The sequence below is a fragment of the Chrysemys picta genome, chromosome 17, assembly GCF_011386835.1.
Source record: "Chrysemys picta bellii isolate R12L10 chromosome 17, ASM1138683v2, whole genome shotgun sequence".
In the NCBI taxonomy this organism is placed as follows: domain Eukaryota; kingdom Metazoa; phylum Chordata; order Testudines; family Emydidae; genus Chrysemys; species Chrysemys picta.
The window spans coordinates 12,002,350-12,027,697 of NC_088807.1; the positions used below are offsets into that span (position 1 = coordinate 12,002,350).

The window sequence follows — 25,348 nt, forward strand, 5'->3', positions numbered from 1 at the left end:
GGAAAGAGTACAGCGGAGGGCAACAAAAATGATTAGGGGTCTGGAGCACATGACTTATGAGGAGAGGCTGAGGGAACTGGGATTGTTTAGTCTCCAGAAGAGAAGAATGAGGGGGGATTTGATAGCAGCCTTCAACTACCTGAAGGGAGATTCCAAAGAGGATGGAGCTCGGCTGTTCTCAGTGGTGGCAGATGACAGAACAAGGAGCAATGGTCTCAAGTTGCAGTGGGGGAGGTCCAGGTTGGATATTAGGAAAAACTATTTCACTAGAAGGGTGGTGAAACACTGGAATGCGTTACCTAGGGAGGTGGTGGAGTCTCCTTCCTTGGAGGTTTTTAAGGCCCAGCTTGACAAAGCCCTGGCTGGGATGATTTAGCTGGGAATTGGTCCTGCTTTGAGCAGGGGGTTGGACTAGATGACCCCTTGAGGTCCCTTCCAACTCTGATATTCTATGATTCTATGATTCTATGACTTTTCCAGGAGAAACTGGGGGCATGGGGGCGGGTGTCAAACTAGGAAACAAAGGACTCCCGCTTTATGCAAATCCTATTTAAGGGTAGGAAGTGAGGTAATCCAGGTCATCAGTTCTCCCCTGCTACCCCACCCAAGATGACTGCTGGAAACAACTAAGACTGAACTGGAGGAAAGAACTGGACCCAGGCTGGAAGGGCATCTGGCCTGTGAATAAGATTATTAGAATCACACTTAGGGTGAGAACTTACATGCTGTCAGGGCTGGGATCCCCACTTTGAACTTTAGGGTACAAATGTAGGGGCCTGCATGAAAAACTTCTAAGCTTAACTACCAGCTTAGCTCTGGTTCGGCTGCCACCATTTCAATGGATTCCCCCTCCTGGGAAGCCTTGAAAAACCTTCACCCCTTCCCTGGTGAAAACAAATCCAAAACCCTTGGATTTAAAACAAGGGGAAATTAACCATTCCCCTCCTTCCTCCCACCAACTCCTGGTGAATCAGTTCCAACCCCCCCTGGGATCTACAACAGGGAGAAATTAACCATCCCCCCTCCTTCCTCTCACCAAATCCCTTGGATCTTGACAAGGAAAAAATCAATCAGGTTCTTAAAAAGAAGACTTTTAATTAAAGAAAAAGGTAAAAATTATCTCTGTAAAATCAGTATGGAAATTAATCTTACAGGGTAATCAAACTTAAAGAGCTCAGAGGACTTCCCTCTAGTCTCAGGTTCAAAGTACAGCAAACAAAGATAAACACTCTAGTAAAAGGTACATTTACAAGTTGAGAAAAACAAAGGAAAACTAACACGCCTTGCCTGGCCATTTACTTACAAGTTTGAAATAGGAGAGACTTGGTTAGAAAGATGTGGAGAACCTGGATTGATGTCTGGTCCCTCTCAGTCCCGAGAGCGAACACCCTCTCAAACAAAGAAGACAAACAAAAGCCTTCCCCCCGGCAAGATTTGAAAGTATCTTGTCCCCTTATTGGTCCTTTAGGTCAGATGCCAGCCAGGTTACCTGAGCTTCTTAACCCTTTACAGGGAAAAGGATTTTGGAGTCTTTGGCCAGGAGGGGTTTTATAGTACTGTACACAGGACAGCTATTACCCTTCCCTTTATAGTTATGACACATGCAACCAGTTTCTTTAGTGTATTAAACTTAGTTTGCGTGCTCTGTTTTATTTTCTTAGTAATCTGCCCTGTTCTGTCTGCTACCACCTTAACTACTTAAAATACACCCGTTATAGTTAATAAATTTATTTCTGGTTTACAATATAACCCAGTTTGTGTGATTTCTAACTGGGGGATGGAGGATGAGAAGTTGTGCATACCCTCCTCCATATTGAGGGAAGAGACAAATTTCATATAATTTTGGGTTTGTACTCCATTGGGGGTGAACATCTGGCTGTGGCAAGCCCCTTAAGCTGAGCCTTCCCAGAGTGGATCTCTGTCTCTCTGTGCAGCTGTGTGTGGCCCTCCTGCCTGTGTTCTTGGCTAGAAAAGCTAGCCCAGCAAGACCTGTAAAAGGGGCCCAGGCTGGCAGAATAGTTTGCACACCAGGTGACATCCCAGGGGGTCCTATTTATATATATCTATATATCTATATCTATATCTATATAATATGCCTGCTATGAGGGACTTTATACTCTAGCAAGAAATACTAAAAATATTTAGATAAATGTGACAGATTAGGCAGCTAGCAAATTAGTCGAAACAATAGTTAAGAATAAAATTGTCAGACACATAGAAAAACATAAACTATTGAGCAATAGTCAACATGGTTTCTGTAAAGGGAAATCGTGTCTTACTAATCTATTAGAGTTCTTTGAAGGGGTCAACAAACATGTGGACAAGGGGGATCCAGTGGACATAGTGTACTTAGATTTCCAGAAAGCCTTTGACAAGGTCCCTCATCAAAGACTCTTACGTAAATTAAGCTGTCATGGGATAAAAGAGAAGGTCCTTTCATGGATTGAGAGCTGGTTAAAAGACAGGGAACAAAGGGTAGGAATTAATGGTAAATTTTCAGAATGGAGAGGGGTAACTAGTGGTGTTCCCCAAGGGTCAGTCGTCGGACCAATCCTATTCAACTTATTCATAAATGATCTGGAGAAAGGGGTAAACAGTGAGGTGGCAAAGTTTGCAGATGATACTAAACTGCTCAAGATAGTTAAGACCAAAGCAGACTGTGAAGAACTTCAAAAAGATCTCACAAAACTAAGTGATTGGGCAACAAAATGGCAAATGAAATTTTATGTGGCTAAATGTAAAGTAATGCACATTGGAAAAAATAACTCCAACTATACATACAATATGATGGGGGCTAATTTAGCTACAACAAGTCAGGAAAAAGATCTTGGAGTCATCGTGGATAGTTCTCTAAAGATGTCCACACAGTGTGCAGAGGAGGTCAAAAAAACAAACAGGATGTTAGGAATCATTAAAAAAGGGATAGAGAATAAGACTGAGAATATATTATTGCCCTTATATAAATCGATGGTATGCCCACATCTCGAATACTGCGTACAGATGTGGTCCCCTCATTCAAAAAAGATATACTGGCACTAGAAAAGGTTCAGAAAAGGGCAACTAAAATGATTAGGGGTTTGGAACGGGTCCCATATGAGGAGAGATTAAAGAGGCTAGGACTCTTCAGCTTGGAAAAGAGGAGACTAAGGGAGGATATGATAGAGGTATATAAAATCATGAGTGATGTGGAGAAAGTGGATAAGGAAAAGTTATTTATTTATTGACATAATACAAGAACTAGGAGTCACCAAATGAAATTAATAGGCAGCAGGTTTAAAACAAATAAAAGGAAGTTCTTCTTCATGCAGTGCACAGTCAACTTGTGGAACTCCTTACCTGAGGAGGTTGTGAAGGTTAGGACTATAACAGCGTTTAAAAGAGAACTGGATAAATTCATGGTGGTTAAGTTCATTAATGGCTATTAGCCAGGATGGGTAAGGAATGGTGTCCCTAGCCTCTGTCTGTCAGAGGGTGGAGATGGATGGCAGGAGAGAGATCACTTGATCATTGCCTGTTAGGTTCACTCCCTCTGGGGCACCTGGCATTGGTCACTGTCGGTAGACAGGATACTGGGCTAAATGGACCTTTGGTCTGACCCGGTACGGCCATTCTTATGTTCTTATGTAGCTCAATTAGACAGCTCAGTAAAATAGGATATACATTTCTGAAAGAGGAAAAATATCTGAAATCAGCTGCTTAGAAATCATTGCAAACTTACCATAGGTTTCAGAGTAGCAGCCGTGTTAGTCTGTATCCACAAAAAGAAGAACAGGAGTACTTGTGGCACCTTAGAGACTAACAAATTTATTAGAGCATCAAAAAAAAATGCTCTAATAAATTTGTTAGTCTCTAAGGTGCCACAAGTACTCCTGTTCTTCTTTTTGCGGAAACTTACCATAGTCATTGCGGGATTGCTCTGCAACAGATTAAATCAGTTCAAAATGTGCATTTTGTCATGGGAAATTTGGTTAACATTACAATTGGCTGATAGAATTGTTAACTTAATGAATGGCATGAATCAGCCTTATTTAATAAGCCAGATATGACAGCGTATTTAATCTTTAATACTTGTGTTATGTTATACACATATAACCACTATTTCACTCTCTCACTATCTCTTGTACCATCAAGCAAAATTATCTATTCTTCACAGTGTAGGATCACTGTTTTCATAATATCTTCATCCAGGTTCATGCTGTATTTTAAATCTGTCTCCTATCATATCAAGCACTATGCAAAGGTTAGGTGAAATCCAACCTTCATAGTTATCCTCTTTCTGGGAATGAATGACATTACATTTGTTCCAATAGGAATATCCAAAATAGTCTGAAAAAATGCTGCAACCTAATCCTTCCCTGTTCTAACTGTACTGACTTCACTGGAATTATAATGGGGATGAATTTCACAATGCAGTACAGTGGACTACACTGAGAGAGAGTTGCGATTTTGTCAATAAATATAAAGTACACACAATTCCATCAGACGTACCATTTAACACTGGCCTGCTTAGAAGGCTACATAAATCAATACTAACTTACCTCTTTCCCTCTGCACTTGATCTGCAATGGAAAGACAGAGTTGAATAAATACATATTTTTGCATTCTTCTGTAAACAAGTGTTCTGTATGTGGACAACTTGTCATAGGTATTGGTTAGGTGCGATCCTGAAGAAGACTGAAACAAAGCCGATCACTGAGAGCTCATAACCCTGGTACTTCACACTGGCACACCATCAAATCCTGAGTCAAATTCCAGATCAAGACTCATCTTTAAGGAAGTTTTTGATATGTACACAAGATGAGACATAATACACTTGTCAACCTTACAGCAAGATCTGTCTTGAGGGCTCCCAGATGAACCATGAAATGGTCAACCACATATGTTGAACTTGTGAGAGCAGCAGATGAGGCTCCCAGCTGCTGTAAAAAGACCAAGTAGCTGCCTCTGAAGCAGGCGAGAAGGCCTCAGATATCACTGGTTCCAGAGCAAATGTAGCTTTCCCAGCCAAAACACAGAGAAAGAAGGGAGGAGAAAAAGTTGTGCAAAAATATTTTTGCAAAAAAAGAAAGAGTTAGATTAGGTAGGTAGCTTATGTTGATAGCTCTCTGTCTTACTGCCTGCTTCTGTGAAATACTAAGCACCCTCAATTCACAAATCCATAAGTCTTATTCAGATGTAACTCAGGTAAAATTCTCAAAAGCGTAGATAGTTCTCGGAAAACATCCGCTCAATGTGCATCAGTAGTCAAAAAAGCTAACAGAATGTTAGGAACTGTTAGGAAAGAGATAAATAATAAGACTGAAAATAACATAATGACACTCTATATATCCATGGTATGCCCACACCTTGAATACTGTGTGCAGTTCTGGTCACCCCATCTAAAAAAAATATGTTAAAATTGGTAAAAGTACATAGAAGGACAACAAAAATGATTAAGGGTATGAAACAGCTCCCATATGAGAAGAGATTTAAAAGACTAGGACTGTTCAGCTTGGAAAAGAGATGACAAAGGGGGAATACAACAGAGATCTATGAAATCATGAATGGTGTGGAGAAAGAGAAAAGGCAAATATTATTTACCCCTTTGCATAACACAAGAACTAGGGTTACCTGATAAAATTAATAGGCAGCAGGTGGTTTAAAACAAACACACAACACACACTCAACCCGTGGAACGCATTTCTAGGGGACAACAGCCAAAAGTATAAATAAGTTTTAAAAAATTAGATAAGTTCATAGAGGATAGTGGGTATTGGCCAACATGGTCAGGGACGCAAGCCTGTGCTCTGGGTGTCCCTTAGCCTCTGACTACCAGAAACTGGGAATGGACAACAAGTAATGCTGATAAATTGCTCTCTTCCATTCATTCTCTTTGGCACCAGTCACTATCAAAAGACAGGATAGTGGGTTAGATGGATCATTGGTCTGACCCAGTATGGCCGTTCTTATGTTCTTAATGTTTAAGAAAAAGAATATTGTGCCAATAAAGACTAAGTAAAACCTGTATTTGGTCCATATCATCCAATGGACTGTTCATGTGGGTAAAATGAGCTTTCACCAAACAGAGCATTTTCAGAATCTGAGCCCTACAGTGAAAGAGTTTTTGGGTTTTGATTGTTTGTTTGTTTTTTAGTTCCTCTTGCAAAGTGGATTATTGAGTGACTAGTGTGGAGAATTGAAATGATAGGAAATACATTTTTTCAATTAACCAAATAGAAAATGAAAACAAAATCTGAGTTCAACTGCTTAGAAATGAGGCCAAACTCACCAATCACAATCTGGAACTGGCCTGTAAAAGATTAAAATTGATCAATGTACTTAGTTCATGTTAAAATTTGCTAATTGTATTTTAAACATCATGAACATCATAAATTAGCCACCTTCAGTGAGGTTCATGTGGACAAATATTTGGATCCAGTAGTTTTGCTATCAGTAAATTTGACCAGCATTGTGTTCTCTCTGCTGCTTTCAGTCAGCTTTTCCTTGTTTCTTTCAAGGTAAATTAACCTCATTCATTTGCAATATGACAGTTTTTCCATTGATCCCAAGGCCAAAAGAGACCATTCTAATAATCTAGTCTGATCACCTGTAGAACACAAGCCAGAGAACTGCTCCAAAATAATTCCCAGAGCAGAGCTTTTAGAAAAACATCCAATCTTGATTTAGAAATTGTCAGGGATGGAGACTCCATCACAACCCTTGGTAAATTGTTCCAATGGTTAATCAACCTCACTGTTAAAAATGTGCACCTTATGCAAATTAAACAAAAAAAAAGTTAACTTACTTTTGCATTTTTCAAAAAAATGTTCGACAGTCACAGCAATAAACAGCAATAAACAGATTAAGAAACCTACTGAAAGATAGAACGTTACTATCACCACAATGTAGCCTCAAATATGGGAGGTATTTCTAGGTGTTACAGTTTTGGACCTAAACAATGATGGACTCTTTTCTCATTCTTTCAAGTACAGTTGTCTTTATACCTTGACAGTGAATGAGAGAGAATATATTTCATATGAAATAATAGAGGCCTGCCTTCATTGTCTCGGGAAATTACAACAAAATCCAAAATACATGTACTTACTTTTCTGTTGCTAATTGCTCTATCAGACCACACTGTGAACATTTACATTAAGCTTATAAATGAGCTAAACAGCCAGTCCCAGAATGTTTTTTTTCCCTTCACACAGAATTGCATTCCCAATCTTATGTGTGCTAATAACCTCCAATTCACTTCATAGTGAACTGGCTCTCATCTATAATATTTATCATTCTTCTAGTTTTGTGTGAGACCTGACTCTCATGATGAAGAGTGTCTTTTCCAAATGTCTGTTACCATGTAGATAGTCTTTAGGTTCGGAAGGATTAATTTTTATTGATAAATGTAAATAAACTTCAGTTTCACCATCCACAAACAAACTGAAGGAAAACATTTCTACCAATAATAAAAAAAAATGTAGAAATAGGCAAAGTAAGAAAAATGTTACTTGAGAATGTATTAGAGTCTGAATTAAGGATATCTTACTTTGTATATTTTGACATACAATGTTCACAATTTGTATTTTAATGGTTATAAAGTTTTATCTTTTTGAATTTCAATATCTACTGTCATTAAATAATTATAGTCTGACACCCCCTGTTGTCTGAACCCACCATAATTTTCCTTAACTGTAAAAATTTAAATTGTTAAACATCTAAAAACCCCTTAAAACCCATAATTTTGCATAACTATGAATATTTAAATGATAAAAATAAAAAATGCTTAAAATAAACATTGATAATATACATCAATATTATAAAACAATAAAAATCAAATTCTACCAGGCCTATTTATCTTTAGTATTATGATGGGCTATCACTAAAGATGAGTGAATTGTGAAGAATATTTGACATGTATTTGTTCAAATTTAAAGACTAATTTGGATTTGGCCATGATCTCAACCCTGGTGAGGGGGTGGAGGCACCACCAAATACATTCATACAGGAAGAAAACAAAGTTACACACTGCTGAGCTGGAGACGGGATGTCCATCAAAACCTGTAAGGAGACTGGCACTAAAGGAGGTAACCAGGCAGATAGAGGGTGTTATAGAAGATATTACCTCACGCACCTTGTCTCATGAATAATCTAGTCACATAACATAAACAATACCACCTGAGTTATTTAGTCAACATACCACTGAAGTTGAAGCTCAGATATAAAATATTCACAAATGCATTTGTGAACATTCTGAATTCCCAATTTTGTTAAAAAATTAGCAGTTTTTGCCTGAAAAAAAAAAAGGTTTGGGATGTCTAATAAAACATTGAAAAAGTTAGAGGGAAGCAGACACTTTCCACACAAAAATTAATTTAGTCAAAACCCCAATTTTCTACTAAAAATAGATGAAAAATTTTTTGACCAGCCCTAGTACAATATAAGTGATTTGCAGTGTTTGACCAAAATATTCAAAGTTGGGACCTAAAGAGAGACTCCAAAATAAAAGCAGATATTCTTGAGTGCTGTGCACATGCTGCTCTCATAGAGTTCAATGGAATATGCATGGGCTCAACAACTCGGAAAATGAGGTCATTTATCTGGGTACGTAAATATGGCTTCAAGTATAAGGGGGTAGCTGTGTTAGTCTGTATCTACAAAAACAACAAGGAGTCTGGTGGCACCTTAAAGACTAACAAATATAAATATGGCTGAAATTCATCCCAAAAAATTTAAGTGATTGGTCTTTATGATGAGTTCTAGGCTTTGAGGGCATTGTGTGTGAGAGTGTATGTATTTTTGAGAGAAAGAAATATACTGGTGGTGGCAAGAGTGGTTGTAGCTGCTCTCTGATCCAACTGTATACATGTATGTACTATTCCAGTAGCTCCTTTCCTAGACAATTGACAAAACTGTTGGCAGGTAGCTACCCCTCTTTGGTGTGCAGGCACTGCAGAAGCCCCACTAAGCAATCCCTCATCCTGAGTGACCCCATAACAGTGGAAAGGCCAAATTCTATCCTGACTGGCACAAGGTGCAACACTTGGAATGAGATTGAACAAATCCCTCTAGAAGTAGAAATGCCTCACCCATCATAGATATGCAGTCACATCTGAGAGGAATGCAGAACCAGTTCTACATCAGAAACACTGCATGATGTGGTGTGATCATCCTGCAAGCCCTTCATCTGTTAGACTCCCATAGAGTTCAAGAGCGTCCATTTGCCCCTTTAATTCATTCTCAGACACAATCAAAACTAACACTGCAAGATGATATGATGGGAGATGAGGGCGCTGAGCAGGTCACAGACATGTACTCAGCATCTTGAAGAATAGAGTCCTAACTTGTTACAGATGAATTATTTGGGGATAGATATGAGTTAAGATTCAGAATGTAAATATTTGTGTTTGTTAGTAGGCAGGATGATGCCCCATAGACCAAATAAAAAAGGCAGTAACACCTGCTCAGAAGAGGGCAAGTTTCCTGGAATAATAATAATGACATACAAAGTTACATACCAAAGTGTTGAGCAGTTGATTGTTGAATCATCTCTGATTCTGTGTTGACAATGGCACAGGTAATCTCGGGAGTATCACATGAAACAGCAATGGTGCTTGCTACTGTGAAAAGATTCTGCTCGTCCTGCACTTCTGTTGTCTCAGCCAACGAGCTTATGCTTTGTCCTTTGTGATTTCTCCAGAAGACCATGGGCTTTGGATACCACCCTTTCCATTTACATTCATATTTGCAAACTTTCTGCAGATGCATTTGTAAAGAAGTTTCATTCCCTACTCCTGTAAAAAAAGGCAGCATTATCACAATGGATGCATGTCTCACAATGCAGAGAGATGCTCAGAGAGGGTACAGTGTGAAAAGATCTCAGGGGCATCTACATATTTGTTCACTGTTTCATCTCAAAGCAAAGAGTGTATGTTTTGGTTAATATGATTTAAGATAAATCCCAGTGGAAACAATGGGAAATAATTTTCCTGTTTCCAGAAGCAGATCTGCTTTGCTCTGCCTGAACAAAGATGAAGGTTCAAGTATTGCTCTCATTTATACCTGTACAAGCTCAGTGAAGCTAATAGTTCTGCTTGGGGTTAATGAAGGGCAGAATTTGCCCCGAATATTTACACCGAGCAGAGTGTGCTCCACAAAGAGAAAGACCGAGCGCCAGCCAAATCCCCAGTCACTGCACCTTTACATAGTGTCTCTCACCCTGAATAATTCATCACACTTTACAAACGTTACAAGAAAAAAATAAACCAAAAATAAGCCTTAGTATGAAAAGATGGACGCATATCGCTGTTCTCTGTCATTAATAGATGGCTGACATACTAACCCTGGCATAGTTCATCAAAAGGGCACACGAAGGACTCATTTTGTGTAGGAAGAAATGGGTGCAATTACCACCTTCTGCTCATAGATAAATAGGTTATATTGATAAGATGGCAGAAAAAGAAAGAAAATATGTGGAATTGCCACAGGACTCTATTCGCAGTAAAATGATCATAACCTGCTGTGCCTCAATATATTACACTAGGGTTACAGAATCCTCTACCTGTTCCAACCCTTTCTGGAGCCCACTCCTTCCTGGCTCCTATTGAACCAGTGTATCTTGTATATCTCTTTATTATGAATTTTAGCTTCACACTATAAGAGTAAACTATAATTCCATCATAACTCATTTGCTACTCTCAGCCTTTGGTTTTGTGTATTTGCTTTTGTACCTCTTCAATAAAATCTAGATCCATCAACACGTAGATAAGTGAGTTCAAGTTTCCAGATGAGCAATTCAGAAAACAAATTACATGAATGGAGAAAAATGTTTGTGAAACAGCTAGATTAAAGTAGAAAAGGGATGGACCGAGTGGGCCAGAAGGAAGTGGCAGCAGAGGTGGATGGCACAGGGACTCCTCCTTTGCTGCTTGTGCTTCCACCTGCATTGATCTGCCTGTCTAGACATGTCATCTGCTTCCTTGGTTGAAACTGAGGGGAAAATGTTGTTCTTCTCAGGGCTAGTGTACACAAACCCAGGGATTTCAGCAGTACCCTTAAATCTTTTAGTGTTGGCAGTGCTTTATCCATCTTCAAAGAAAATAAATTACAATGCATGAAGGGGAGCTCTTCAATGATCTGTTGTATTTCTACAGGAATCCCCAATGACTGAAGCCCTCCCATTACCATGACCCTGGCAGCTGACTTGGCCGCATCCAAAGAAGCCAGCAATGCAGACCTTGCAACCAATTGGCCTTCCAGCAGGAGAGACCAGCAATTAAAACTACCCTTTAGGCTGTGATGTATGAAAACAAAAGTGTCTGGGCTCTCGATTGTTATGCCCTGAACAATTGAAACACCTCTGTGCAGTATTCCCTGTTTATAGCAAAGCTGCCCTTCTGCTTTTGCCCGGAGACCTGGGCTGCTCCAAGCCAGTGTAACTGAGGGTTCATATTGAATGTGGTGATATAATGATTTCTTATCATATTCTTAGTTGCCCATTTCATATCACCTCATGGAAGGCAGCTCCAGAAAATTTCATGCTGACAACTGAAGCCTCAACTGCTAAGGAGCAAACAATTCTCACTAGACAGTGATCCTGCAAGAAGATACTGTGCTTGCAGAAGGCATCCTGAAGGACAAAGTCCAAACTGACCAGGGGTTGGGGATAGAGATAGAGATGACTTAAGTAGACAGCTCAGAATATAAGCCTCCATGGTTATTGGTAGGCTTGATAATGTAACACATAAGGGCCAAATAGAACAAGAACTCCATTGTATACCTGGAACAGCCTGTAAACACTAGCAATAAGAACTAACAAAGTGAAAAAAATAGCTTGGTATAAAAAAGTTACATACCAAACTGGTGGGTGCTTGATTCTTGACTGATCTTTAATTCTGTGTTGATGATGGTGCAAGTAACCTCAGAGGTCACACATGGCACAGTAATGGAGCTCTCTGCTGTGAAAAGTTTCTGCTCATCCTTCCTTAGGGTTGTCTTACCCTTTGATGTTATGTTTTCCCCTTTGGGATTCCTCCAAAGGACTTTAGGTTTTGGATACCATCCTCCTGATTTACATCTATACCTACATACATTCTCCTTCTGATCCATTTGCAGAGATGGTTTATCCCCTATCCCTGTAAGAAAGGCTTCCTTATCACAATGACAACATCTTCTAGTGCAGAGAGATGAAAAAGAAAATGTTCAGGAAGGACACATTGCTAAAAGATCTCAGAAACATGATATCTGAAAATTTGTTCACTGCTTCAGCCCAAATCAGTTTCCTTTTTATACCAAAAAGTGTGTGTGTGTGTGCTGGTGGATTATTTTAATAGTGATTTAACATAAATACATTGGGGAAAATATTGAGAACACAGACGTTGCTCTCATTTACTATTGTATGACCTTTCTGAAGTCTGTAGTGCTACAGGAGTTTAACTAAAGGCAGAATTTGCCCATACAAGTTTTCACTAAGAAGAATGTACTCCACCAAGAGAAAATCTTAGCTCCCATCAGTGTCCAAATAATTTCTCTCTATATATATCACATTATCAATAAGCATTATTGATACCACATATTAATATTCATTAAGCACACAATTTCAATATAACATTATACTGTATACACATTTCTAGTAGTTACATGGCCAGAATTGATGTATGTCTTTTTTATAATCCTGTTCATTAATGCTAAATATCCCATAATACTTGAGAGCTGACTTCAGTTTTGGCATTAGAAAATAAGAAACTTGTCAAAGGCAAAACACATTAATGTTTTGCCCATATACAAGCAGGAGACTGGTATCTGGAATGGTTGTATCCAAAACAAAGATAAGGAAAATACAAAACAGCTAGTTAAGGAACTGGGATGAACTGATGGGCTGGATTTTAGTAGTGTGTAAAGAGTTTTTAAACTTGTAAAATCATCTTATAAATAATCCAGGCTTAAATGTGTAACTTTGGAAACACAATATGTAAGGCAAATTTAACAACAATGCATGAGACAGTGTCCCCAAAACAGATACCACATTGACCCTTTCTTCCTGTGCCACAATATTATTGACTTTTAGCAATTAACCTGACTGACATTGGTTATTTTGTCTTTTGAATATATTTCATTCCAAACTAAAGTGTGGTTTAGCAATAGACTATACAATTTACCAACACTTCCCTTCCTAGATATAGTCACTTCATAATAACTTTTTATAGACTGTAACAGAAAAATAGCTGGTTACTGGTAGTAGAAATTTCCTCATACAAGGATGGCATGGGTCAACCATTGCTCTAGTGCTTGCTCCATAGGTAAAAAGTATTTTTTTTAAATATCTTAAAACTGATCAGAATTCTATAGAAAGGAAGGATGGGCTTATGGTTAAGGCTTTCATTGGACTAGGATGCAGATGATCTGGGCTCCATTCTTGGTTCTACCACAGACTGCCAGTGAGACCTAGGGCAAGTCACTTACCTCTCAGTTCTTTAGTTCCCCTTCTATAAAATGTGAATTATAACACTTCCTTTCTTCCACCCATTGTCTGTCTTGTCTATTTGATCATAAATATTTTGGGCCAGGGACTGTTTCTTAGCCTATCTGTCTCGCACAAATAGTAATAAATAATAATAATATGGACTCTTCGGGTAAAATTTTCAAAAGCACCTCAGTCCCATTCTCAAAGGTGATTTATATACTTCTGAGCCTAAGGGCAGGTCTGCATTTAAAATGCTGGATTGGTGCAGCTACACCAATGCAGCTGCGCCGCTGTAGCATTTAAATGAAGACACTCCTACATCTAATTGCCGTAGTTAATACATCTCCCCAAGAGGTAGTGCCTATATTGATTCGAGAAGCTCTTCCATCAACACAGCACTGTGTACACTGGGGGTTAGGTCAGTATAACTACGTCGCTCAAGGTGTGGATTTTTCATACCCCTGAGTGACATAGTTATACTGACATAGATCTATAGTGTAGACCCAGCCTAAGTCTCCTGGAAAATTAATGAGATTTAGTCTCCAAAGTATCTAAGGGCTTGTCTGCATGAGAACACTCAGGAAAGTTGATCTGAATCAACTTTTAAAATGGACTAGTTAAACCACAGTAAAGCCATGTGAACATTCTTATTCAGAATTAAAGTTGCCTTAATTGATTTAGCTTAGTTCACAAATCGAATTCAGGCAACTTTAATTCTGAATAGAGATGTTCACACAGGGGGTTAATGAAATTTAACTAATCCACTTTACATTCAAATTTTAGTTAATTGGGATTAATTTCCCAGAATGCCTCTGTGTAGACAACAACTAAGTAATTTTTGAAAATGGGACTCAAGATCCTAAATCTTTTTGCCACTTTTGAAAATTTTATCTTCATGGAATAAAATGTATTTTTTCAACCTGAGTGTGGAAATAAAAACATCTGTTCTCTGTTGTAAACAAATTGTTGCCATAGTAACTTCTTGAGGTCATAATAACTTCTTGAGGTCCCTTCCAGTCCTACATTTATTTGATTGTATGTTGTTATGGCTTATTATTATTATGCTTCAAAAAGTCTTATTAAAAGTAGTTTAAATTGCACTCTAACATCCCTTTAATTTTTGGAAAATAGATTTACTAATACAACTCCAAGAATTGGCATTTTAAAGGAAAATAAAGGGGAGAGTGATTATTATTGGTACCTCTTCTAACAGCAGAAAGTCTGAAATCACTTCTGAAATCAGGAAACTGATCTCACAGTGAGATGCATTAGACCGTGTAGTAGCTTCTCAATGGAAGAAGTGGAACTCCATTATTTAGGACAAAGCAATAGAAAATGTGCTGTAGAGAAGGGAAAAACCAGCGCTGGCTCTTGGGGAGACAGAATAATAAGAGTTCTGCTACATTTGCTTTCTCCAATTCTAGGCTTTACTTACCTATAACCAAGACTTCAATGATGATCTCTCTGTGAAACAAGTTGGCTGAGGCAGAACATATGTATTTCCCTTCATCTTCCACCTGAATATTGTTCAGTTTCAGAGAAATATTTCCTTTCCCAAACTCTTTTCCTTTAAAAACTTCTGCCTTTTTTTCATATTCCTTCCTGAGCCATTCTCTGCTATTATCTCCATTTGGAGACAAATAGCTCATTGGACATTTGTCACTCTGTGGATAAGAATTAACCAGGGGGCTGCTTTCATCATAGAGATAGAAATAGATTATCTTATCCTTTCCAGGTCCAACTTTCCTCCATTGCAACTCCATGCTAGGGGGCAGATGTTTCGTAATCAGCCGGCAGGGAAGAATAGCATTTTCTCCAATTACAGTGGTAATTATGTCATGTTCTGCCTCCACATCAAAGAAACCTGAAAAATGTTTAGAGGGTTATATTTGCACCAGCAGCACATAATGCCTCATATTAATGTGCAAGAGAGAGAGTGAAAAGAGAACAGCCCTAATTTTCTTCTTATTTATACTGTTTTTACAATAGTGTAAATTCATTAGCTTCAGGGGAGTCATAGAATCATAGAATATCAGGGTTGGAAGGGACCTCAGGAGGTAATCTAGTCCAATCCCCTGCTCAAAGCAGGATCCAACACCAACTAAATCATCCCAGCCAGGGCTTTGTCAAGCCTGACCTTAAAAACCTCTAAGGAAGGAGATTCCACCATCTCCCTAGGTAACCCATTCCAGTGCTTCACCACTACTTAAACAGTCCAAAATGCCGTTAGCCTTCTTGGCAACAAGGGCACACTGCTGACTTATATCCAGCTTCTCGTCCACTGTAACCCCTAGGTCCTTTTCTGCAGAACTGCTTCCTAGCCATTCGGTCCCTAGTCTGTAACAGTGAATGGGATTCTTCCATCCTAAGTGCAGGACTCTGCACTTGTCCTTGTTGAACCTCATCAGGTTTCTTTTGGCCCAATCCTCTAATTTGTCTAGGTCCCTATGTATCCGATCCCTACCCTCCAGCGTATCTACCACTCCTCCCAGTTTAGTGTCATCTGCAAACTTGCTGAGAGTGCAGTCCACACCAGCGCACTGGTGGAGCGGCGAACAGCAGAGGCTAACAGCGGGAGTTTGCCTCGGAGCTGTCCAAGAGGAGGTACGTTAAGTGCTGCATTAGGGGGGCTGTGTTGGTGAGTATCTGAGTGCCTGTTGCTGGGACAGTTGGTCAGTTTGACTGTGTGCTTGATTGCTTGCTTGTTTGTTTGAAAAGTGTGAATTGGGAGTGCTTTGTTCCAGGTGGGCCTTGAGTGGGCCTGACTGGTATATAAGGGCAGTCAGCAGCGAACCAGCTGAGCGGTGAACAGCAGAGGCTAACAGCGGGAGTTTGCCTGGGAGTTCGCGTGGGGAGAGCGCACTGAGGCTTTCATCTGCAGGTTTCTCTGAGTAGTTCCTGCAACAGTTGAGGAAGTTCTTAAGAGGACGGTGATATGGAAGGTGAGCTGTTGTAACCTGCACAGGTTGTGCCATGTTTGTCTTTCTTCCACAGGACAGAAGCGACTTTGTCTGTACAAAGTGCAAGCTGGTCTCCATGTTGGAAGAGAAGGTTCGAGGGCTGGAGAAACGAGTGTCGACTCTGCGTTGCATAAGGGAAAATGAAGATTTCCTGGACAGACGTCAGGAGATGCTTCTACGGCCACAATGTTCTGAAGATTCAGAGCAGGCGCATCAGGGACAGAAGGATTGTGAGGAGGTTTGGCAGCATGTGACCTCCAGAAGGAGAAAGAGGAGCGTCCATGCACCAGCAATGGAGATGCAGGTGAGCAATCGTTTCCATGTTCTCTCTACAGGTACTAATGCGGAGAGTGGACTAGATGACCCATCTGAGGGAAGGGAGCAGAAGGAGACTCCACCGATTGGAAGGCAAAAGATGCACTGTCCTAGGGATGGGGGTTCCACGACCACCACTCCCAAGAGGAGGAGGAGGGTGGTGGTGGTCGGGGACTCCCTCCTCAGGGGGACTGAGTCATCTATCTGCCGTCCCGACCGGGAAAACCGAGAGGTCTGCTGCTTGCCAGGAGCTAGGATACACGATGTGACGGAGAGACTGCCGAGACACATCAAGCCCTCGGATCACTACCCCTTCCTGCTTCTCCACGTGGGCACCAATGATACTGCCAAGAATGACCTTCAGCAGATCACTGCAGACTACGTGGCTCTGGGAAGAAGGATAAAGGAGTTTGAGGTGCAAGTGGTGTTCTTGTCCATCCTCCCTGTGCAAGGAAAAGGCCGGGTTAGAGACCGTCGAATCGTGGAAGTCAACTAATGGCTACGCAGGTGGTGTCGGAGAGAAGGCTTTGGATTCTTCGACCATGGGATGGTGTTCCAAGAAGGAGGAGTGCTAGGCAGAGACGGGCTCCACCTAACGAAGAGAGGGAGGAGCATCTTCGCCAGCAGGCTGGCTAACCTAGTGAGGAGGGCTTTAAACTAGGTTCACCGGGGGAAGGAGACCAAAGCCCTGAGGTAAGTGAGGAAATGGGATCCTGGGAGGAAGCACAAGCAGGAGAGCGCAAGAGGGGAGGACTCGTATCTCATGCTGAGAAAGAGGGACGATCGAGGAGTTATCTTAAGTGCCTATACACAAATGCAAGAAGCCTGGGAAACAAGCAGGGAGAACTGGAAGTCTTGGCACAGTCAGGGAACTATGATGTGATTGGAATAACAGAGACTTGGTGGGATAACTCACATGACTGGAGTACTGTCATGGATGGATATAAACTGTTCAGGAAGGACAGGCAGGGCAGAAAAGGTGGGGGAGTTGCGTTGTATGTAAGAGAGGAATATGACTGCTCAGAGCTCTGGTATGAAACTGCAGAAAAACCTGAGAGTCTCTGGATAAAGTTGAGAAGTGGGAGCAATAAGGGTGATGTCATGGTTGGAGTCTGCTATAGACCACCAGACCAGGGGGATGAGGTGGATGAGGCTTTCTTCTGGCAACTAGCAGAAGTTGCTAGATCGCAGGCCCTCGTTCTCATGGGAGACTTTAATCACCCTGATATCTGCTGGGAGAGCAATACAGCGGTGCACAGGCAATCCAGGAAATTTTTGGAAAGTGTAGGGGACAATTTCCTGGTGCAAGTGCTGGAGGAACCAACTAGGGGCAAAGCTTTTCTTGACCTGCTGCTCACAAACAGGGAAGAACTAGTAGGGGAAGCAAAAGTGGATGGGAACCTGGGAGGCAGTGACCATGAGATGGTCGAGTTCAGGATCCCAACACAAGGAAGAAAGGAGAGCAGCAGAATACGGACCCTGGACTTCAGAAAAGCAGACTTTGACTCCCTCAGGGAACAGATGGGCAGGATCCCCTGGGAGAATAACATGAAGGGCAAAGGGGTCCAGGAGAGCTGGCTGTATTTTAAAGAATCCTTATTGAGGTTGCAGGAACAAACCATCCCGATGTGTAGAAAGAATAGTAAATATGGCAAGCGACCAGGTTGGCTAAACAGTGAAATCCTTGCTGATCTTAAACGCAAAAAAAGAAGCTTACAAGAAGTGCAAGATTGGACAAATGACCAGGGAGGAGTATAAAAATATTGCTCAGGCGTGCAGGAGTGAAATCAGGAAGGCCAAATCACACTTGGAGTTGCAGTTAGCAAGAGATGTTAAGAGTAACAAGAAGGGTTTCTTCAGGTATGTTAGCAACAAGAAGAAAATCAAGGAAAGTGTGGGCCCCTTACTGAATAAGGGAGGCAACCTAGTGACCGAGGATGTGGAAAAAGCTAATGTACTCAATGATTTTTTTGCCTCTGTCTTCACGCACAAGGTCAGCTCCCAGATTGCTGCACTGAGCAGTACAGCATGGGGAGAAGGTGACCAACCCTCTGTGGAGAAAGAAGTGGTTCGGGACTATTTAGAAAAACTGGACGTGCACAAGTCCATGGGGCCGGATGCGCTGCATCCGAGGGTGCTAAAGGAGTTGGCGGGTGAGATTGCAGAGCCATTAGCCATTATTTTTGAAAACTCATGGCGATCGGGGGAGGTCCCAGATGACTGGAAAAAGGCTAATGTAGCCCATGGACTTGTTCTCATCCAGCTTTTCTAAATAGTCCCGAACCACTTCCTTCTCCACAGAGGGCTGATCAACTCCTCATGCTGTGCTGCTCAGTCAGCAGTCTGTGAGCTGACCTTGTTCGTTAAGACAGAGGCAAAAAAGGCATTGAGTACATTAGCTTTTTCCACATACTTTGTCACTAGATTGCCTCCCTCATTCAGTAAGGGGCCCACACTTCCCTTGACTTTCTTCTTGTTGCTAACATACCCGAAGAAACCTTTCTTGTTACTCTTAACATCTCTTGCTACCTGCAACTCCAAGTGTGATTTGGCCTTCCTGATTTAACTCCTGCATGTCTGGGAGTTTTTTTATATTTTTATACTCTTGCCTGGTCATTTGTCCAATCTTCCACTTCTTGTAAGCTTCTTTTTTGCATTTAAAATCAGCAAGGATTTCACTGTTAAGCCAAGGTGGTTGCCTGCCATATTTACTATTCTTTCTACACATCGGGATGGTTTGTTCCTGTAAGCTCAAAAAGGATTCTTTAAAATACAGCCAGCTCTCCTGGACTCCTTTCCCCCTCATGTTATTCTCTGAGGGGATCCCGCCCATCAGTTCCCTGAGGGAGTCAAAGTCTGCTTTTCTGAAGTCCAGGGTCCGTATTCTGCTGCTCTCCTTTCTTCCTTGTGTCAGGATCCTGAACTCAACCATCTCATGGTCACTGCCTCCCAGGTTCCCATCCACTTTTGCTTCCCCTACTAATTCTTCCCTGTTTGTGAGCAGCAGGTCAAGAAAAGCTCTGCCCCTAGTTGGTTCCTCCAGCACTTGCACCAGGAAATTGTCCCCTACACTTTCCAAAAACTTGTTGAATTGTCTGTGCACAGCTGTATTCCTCTCCCAGCAGATATCAGAATGATTGAAGTCTCCCATGTGAACCAGGGCCTGCGATCTAGTAACTTTTGTTAGTTGCCGGACGAAAATCTCGTCCACCTCATCCCCCTGGTCTGGTGGTCTATAGCAGACTCCCACCACGACATCACCATTGTTGCTCACACTTCTAAACTTAATTCAGAGACTCTCAGGTTTTTCTGCAGTTTCATACCGGAGCTCTGAGCAGTCATACTCCTCTCTTACATACAATGCTACGCCCCCACCTTTTCTGCCCTGCCTGTCCTTCCTGAACAGTTTATATCCATCTATGACAGTATTCCAGTCATGTGAGTTATCCCACCAACTCTCTGTTATTCCAGTCACATCATAGTTCCTCGACTGTGCCAGGAATTCCAGTTCTCCCTGCTTGTTTCCCAGGCTTCTTGCATTTGTATATAGACACTTAAGATAACTCGCTGATCATCCTGCTTTCTCAGTACGAGGCAGGAGTCTTCCCCTCTTGCATTCTACTGCTCGTGCTTCCTCCCAGTATCTCACTTCCCCACTTACCTCAGGGCTTTGGTCTCCTTCCCCGGTGAACCTAATTTAAAGCCCTCCTCACTAGGTATATTAGGAGTCACTCCTAATATAGGTATATTAGGAGTCACTCCTAATATACACACAGATAAATGAAAAGAGAATCAGAGCTCTACTATCTTTTACATCTGTGGTGATCTTAAGGATAGTATTTGAAAAGAAATGCTGAGTTGTACAGGTCTTCACTATGCTGCACCAAAGGCTTGTCTACACAGTGGGGTAATGGGCACTAAGGAAATATGATTAATAAAGTGCACCAATGTGTTGTGCATTAATTGGTCTGTGTAGACCTTGATGATGCACACTAAAAGTTCCCTAGTGTGCTTTACCATACTACTGTTTCAAACAATAATACAGTAAAGCACACCAGGGAAACTTTAGTGAGCACCAGCTGGGTGTCTACATGGACTAATTCATGTGCAACCCATTAATGCACTTTAGAAATCATACCCCAATAATGCATGTTGGTGCTCCATGTACGCAAGCCTTGAATAACATGGTTGGCCACAAGGCAGATGAGTTTAGCCTGATTTTGCAAGAAAGAGCAGGAATATTTGCTTTGATGGTACTACATCTCTTACCTGAAATTGCAATAACTTTTTTGTGGTGCCTCTTCAGCAAGGGGTTTCTTATAGTGCATAAGATAGTGTCAGAAGCAATAAATGCTACCCTGAGCGTACTGTGGATTTGATACAGATCTGTCACATCTTTTTGGATTCTTGTTTCAGCCATAGCAGTTATATTTTGTCCTGTGCTGTCAGTCCAGCATACTTCAGGTTGTGGGTACCACCCTTGGGACGTACACCTCAGAGTGATTGAATTATTCTGCTGATGGTCTATAGTTAGGCGAGGTGCAGATCCAAAACCTAGAGTGAAAACCAATTTCAGAAAATGTTAAACAGGCTGAAGAACTAGCTAAGAAACCAAACTAAGAGTGCTAATGATGAACGATCACCACTATCATTACAGTCACCATGTCCCATTGAATCTACACTGAACTATAATTTTGCATTTCCAAGTATCTTAAATTCATACAGAGAGATGTCCACCTCAAGAGATCACCAAACACTTCACAAGCTGATCCCAAACTGTATGTAGACATGACTACATCATATGTATGTGACAGCTTCACTTTTGGAATGGTAGCAGGTCAGTAAGGAAACAATATTTTCAGAAAAGGGGAGATCCACCTTTGTGCTCCCCATATTTTGGGTTAATTCAGGGGCCCCGCTAGGGTCCATTGTAAGTCAGAGAAGCCTTAGGGCTATTCTAACTTACACTTTGCTTCCCATGGTCCCCTATGAGCCCTGGGAAGCAGAGCATCGCCAAAGCACAGTGTGCTCGAGCCATACCCCTACCAGCACTTAGCCTGCTCCCTCTCTCCCACAACTCTGATACGCCCCTTACACCACGTCCGGAAGCAAAGCCACTACAGAGCCCTTATATCAGCTCTATGCCGGCCAAGGAGAAACTTCTCTGTACAAGGGGTAATATCAACGGTTCATTTCCACGTAAAAGGGCCTTAGCGTAACTGAAAATCAGGGGAAGTGTGTACAAATCACAGGTGGACAGTGACCTCACAGTCCACAGGCCTCTGAAATGTACTGCCTGGATACATATGTGTGTGTGACAGGAGGTAATGGCCCAGCTTTGCCCCTGGGCTTAATTCATTTTATTGCTGTTGTGCAACAGCAGCACACACAATGCAGGTGGATGAGGATTGCACATGCCACTAACAAAAAGCCAGAGAAAAATGTACATGATGTATTCATGTTGTGTGAATTCAGTGTGTAATTTGCATATACTATACGAGATGGACACCAAACTGGTGAAGCTTCCCTGACTCCCAGTCCTGCACTTCTCTCCGCCTCCTTCCCAGTACATCACTTCCTCAGCCCACTTCCCATAGCACTGCACACACATGGATGTTAATCTACAACAGATGCTGTTTCTCCTTCCCTTGCCAGCTGTTGAACCCTCCCTGTTGGGAGGAAAGGATTAAATGGAAATACAGCTGCCCACACACTGAGCAATGCAATGGAGAATCAGTGCCACTGTGATAAGTGCAAGATTGTTCACTGCCAGCAACACTTCTGTATGAACATATCCATGCTTACCTGCAACAATCACCTGGGCGATAGCTTCTTGATAGACACCATCGTTTGTCACCGCACACACATACTGCCCACTATCTTCTACTTGCACTGGAAAGAGTTTCACCCTAACGACTCCATTCTCATATCGTCCTTTGGGAGCATCACTCCTTTGCTGGTCCCCGGCCCAGCCGAGCTCAGTTCCATTTTCTGTGCTATTGTAAAAATATAACGTCATATTTTTGCTCCTTTCCCATTTATACCAATGCACTTGAATGTTAGCGGGCTTGTGGCCTACGGGCTGGCAGGATAACATCACACCTTGTCCAACCAAGGCAATTGCAGGATCAACATGTACAGTGACAGTAAAACCATCTGCAAGAAAGAAAATAAATCATGATAATTGATTTTCTTCAAAAGCTTGATATTGGTGTTGAGAGAGCAAAAGAAAAACTAGATGCAATTACTGAGACACAACAGCAGTGTTATGTTTCATGGTAGAAACACACCCCATCTAACCTAATTATCCCCCTTCAGAATGGAGAGAGCATTTGAGGTCCTCACTGATAGCTCAGCTATGCACAGATTTGAACATGAGGTGGTGCAGACTGAACTTCTGAGGGGTAGATGCAGGATGCATAGTTCCTCCTGAAGTTCCAGGCAGAGCAAGAGTCCGTTCCATCATTAAAGATGTTACAGTGTGTTCTCCTCTTAGTGGCTGGCCAGCATGGAGAGGTGGACAGCCGAGCCAGGGTTAGACTTGGCAGAATTCAATTTTTTTAAAATGAATTTGATAGGTAATATCAATGTTTATTTTTAATAATTTTTTTTCTATTTTTATCTATTTAAATTTTAAGAGTTTTGCAGACTTACGGGTTTTAAGAATTTTTGTATTTGTATCAATTTAAACTTTCACTGTTGCATGAAATTATGGAGGGGCACACAATGGGGGCAGGCCAGACTATTATTTAATGACAGTAGATTCTGGGATTCAAAAAGTTAAAACTTATAAGCATTAAAACTCAGTTGTCAACAGAATATATCAAAAGTTTAGCCTGAAATCAAACTCCAGTTTCTTACTTTGTATCTCTGAATATTTTGCAGTGATAGAAATATTTTTCGTTAGTTTTTGTGCATACAGAGAAATCAACATTTATCAACATTTACTGATAAAAATCTAAGCCTAGTTATTGTCCTGCTTTCTGCCCAACCCTTTTGGGTGGCTTGTGCCTCTGTAAGAAGTAGGAGGGAGAAGTCCCTGAGAGCAGGAAAAGCAATTGTACCTAGCCACCATTTTATGAAGTGTGTGTGTGTGTGTCAATCTTTCTGTCACTTTGGAATACTAACAATCATTCTGTTATTTTCGGCTTCTCCAAACAATACTCCTGGACAGGGTAAATGTCCCATCTAAGCATCAGTGTCACTGTGTTTTCATCCTAATCACAACTCTCTGTACTTTTCCACACGTTTAGGAGGGTGCCTAATGAGAATTTTAGCATTGTGTTCAGACAGAGACAATGTATGGTTACTCTCCCTGCTTAATGAAGCAGGATCACTGAGACTTTACACACACCTGAGAGCATGTAAAAACAACCAGGGAGGTAGACAGGCTCCAGCACACGGTGATGTTAATCCCAGTTCAATGCCATTAGAGCTCCCAAATTTTGTTTGGGTGTCCCTCTTCAGATTGCATCCTGGTTTCCATACACAGGGTTTACACAGGCAGCAGTTTCCTGATCAGTAGTTAGGAAAAATGATGTTCTTACCCCAAAGCCATTTCCCGATGATATAAACAAATGGGATGGCTATTGATTTGATCCATGCAGTCATTGTGAAGTGATTGCAATATCATCCATCCAACTCTCTGCCAAGTGAAATAGAAAACATCATAAACTGTAGCATGAGGTTTACACACAACTAGAGCTAGTCAGGAATTCTTCTACAATGGGGCTGCATCAGAAAATGTTGATTTGTCAAAACCAAAATATTTCATTGAAACAGCACACCTCACCAGTTTCAGGAGAGTCTGGGCTTCCAGGATCCATGGTTCTAGGGTGGCACTGCCATACAGATGGCACCAGGGTTCTCAGGATTTGCAGGCTCCCTGCTGTCAGGGTTCCTCCCCGACTCTGAACTCTAGGGTACAGATGTGGGGACCCGCATGAAAGCTCCTTAAGCTTATTTCCACCATCTTAGGTTAAAAACCGGGTACGCAGCCACCACCAAGTGATTTAACAAGAAACAGGGAAAGGACCACTTGGAGTTCCTCTTCCCCCAAAATATCCCCCCAAGCTCTTACAGCCCCTTTCCTGGGGAGGCTTGAGAATAATATCCTAACCAATTTGTTTCAAAGTGATTAAAGACCCAAACCCCTGGGTATTTGAACAATGGAAAAATCAGTCAGGTTCTAAAAAGAAGGAGTATATTAAAAAGAATATGTAAAAATAATCTCTGTAAAATCAGGATGGAAAATAGCTTTACAGGGTAATCAGATTCAAAGAGCCCAGAGGAACCCCCTCTAGCCTTAGTTTCAAAGTTACAACAAAACAGAAATAAACCTCTCTCTAGCAAAGGAAAAATTCACAAGTTGAGAAAACAAAGATAAACCAATATGCCTTGCCTGGCTGTTACTTACAAGTTTGAAATATGAGAGATTTGTTCAGAAGATTTGGAGAACATGGATTGATGTCCGGTCACTCTTAGTCCCAAGATGGAACACCACCAAAACAAAGAGCACAAACAAAAGCCTCCCCCTCCCCCCGCCCTCGCAAGATTTGAAAGTATCTTGTCCCCTTATTGGTCCTTTGGGTCAAGTGCCAGCCAGGTTACCTGAGCTTCTTAACCCTTTACAGGT

The 25,348-nt window shown here is 41.3% G+C and overlaps 1 protein-coding gene across 1 annotated transcript in view; it reads right to left on the bottom strand.

Annotated features, from left to right (window-relative positions):
• Nucleotides 1-25,112, bottom strand: part of LOC135976320 (butyrophilin-like protein 2) — a 44,811-nt gene extending 19,699 nt beyond the window's left edge. Inside the window, exons 1-10 of the mRNA XM_065571423.1 lie at nt 24,261-25,112; nt 22,519-22,869; nt 20,983-21,267; nt 14,874-15,302; nt 11,832-12,110; nt 9,495-9,770; nt 6,785-6,853; nt 6,269-6,289; nt 4,539-4,559; nt 3,896-3,916 (exon numbers count right to left, since the gene is read on the bottom strand). Coding sequence (XP_065427495.1) covers nt 3,896-3,916; nt 4,539-4,559; nt 6,269-6,289; nt 6,785-6,853; nt 9,495-9,770; nt 11,832-12,110; nt 14,874-15,302; nt 20,983-21,267; nt 22,519-22,869; nt 24,261-24,324 — 1,816 coding nt within the window. The 5' untranslated portion in view covers nt 24,325-25,112. The remainder of the gene's footprint in view (nt 1-3,895; nt 3,917-4,538; nt 4,560-6,268; nt 6,290-6,784; nt 6,854-9,494; nt 9,771-11,831; nt 12,111-14,873; nt 15,303-20,982; nt 21,268-22,518; nt 22,870-24,260) is intronic.
• Nucleotides 25,113-25,348: the final 236 nt, after the last annotated feature.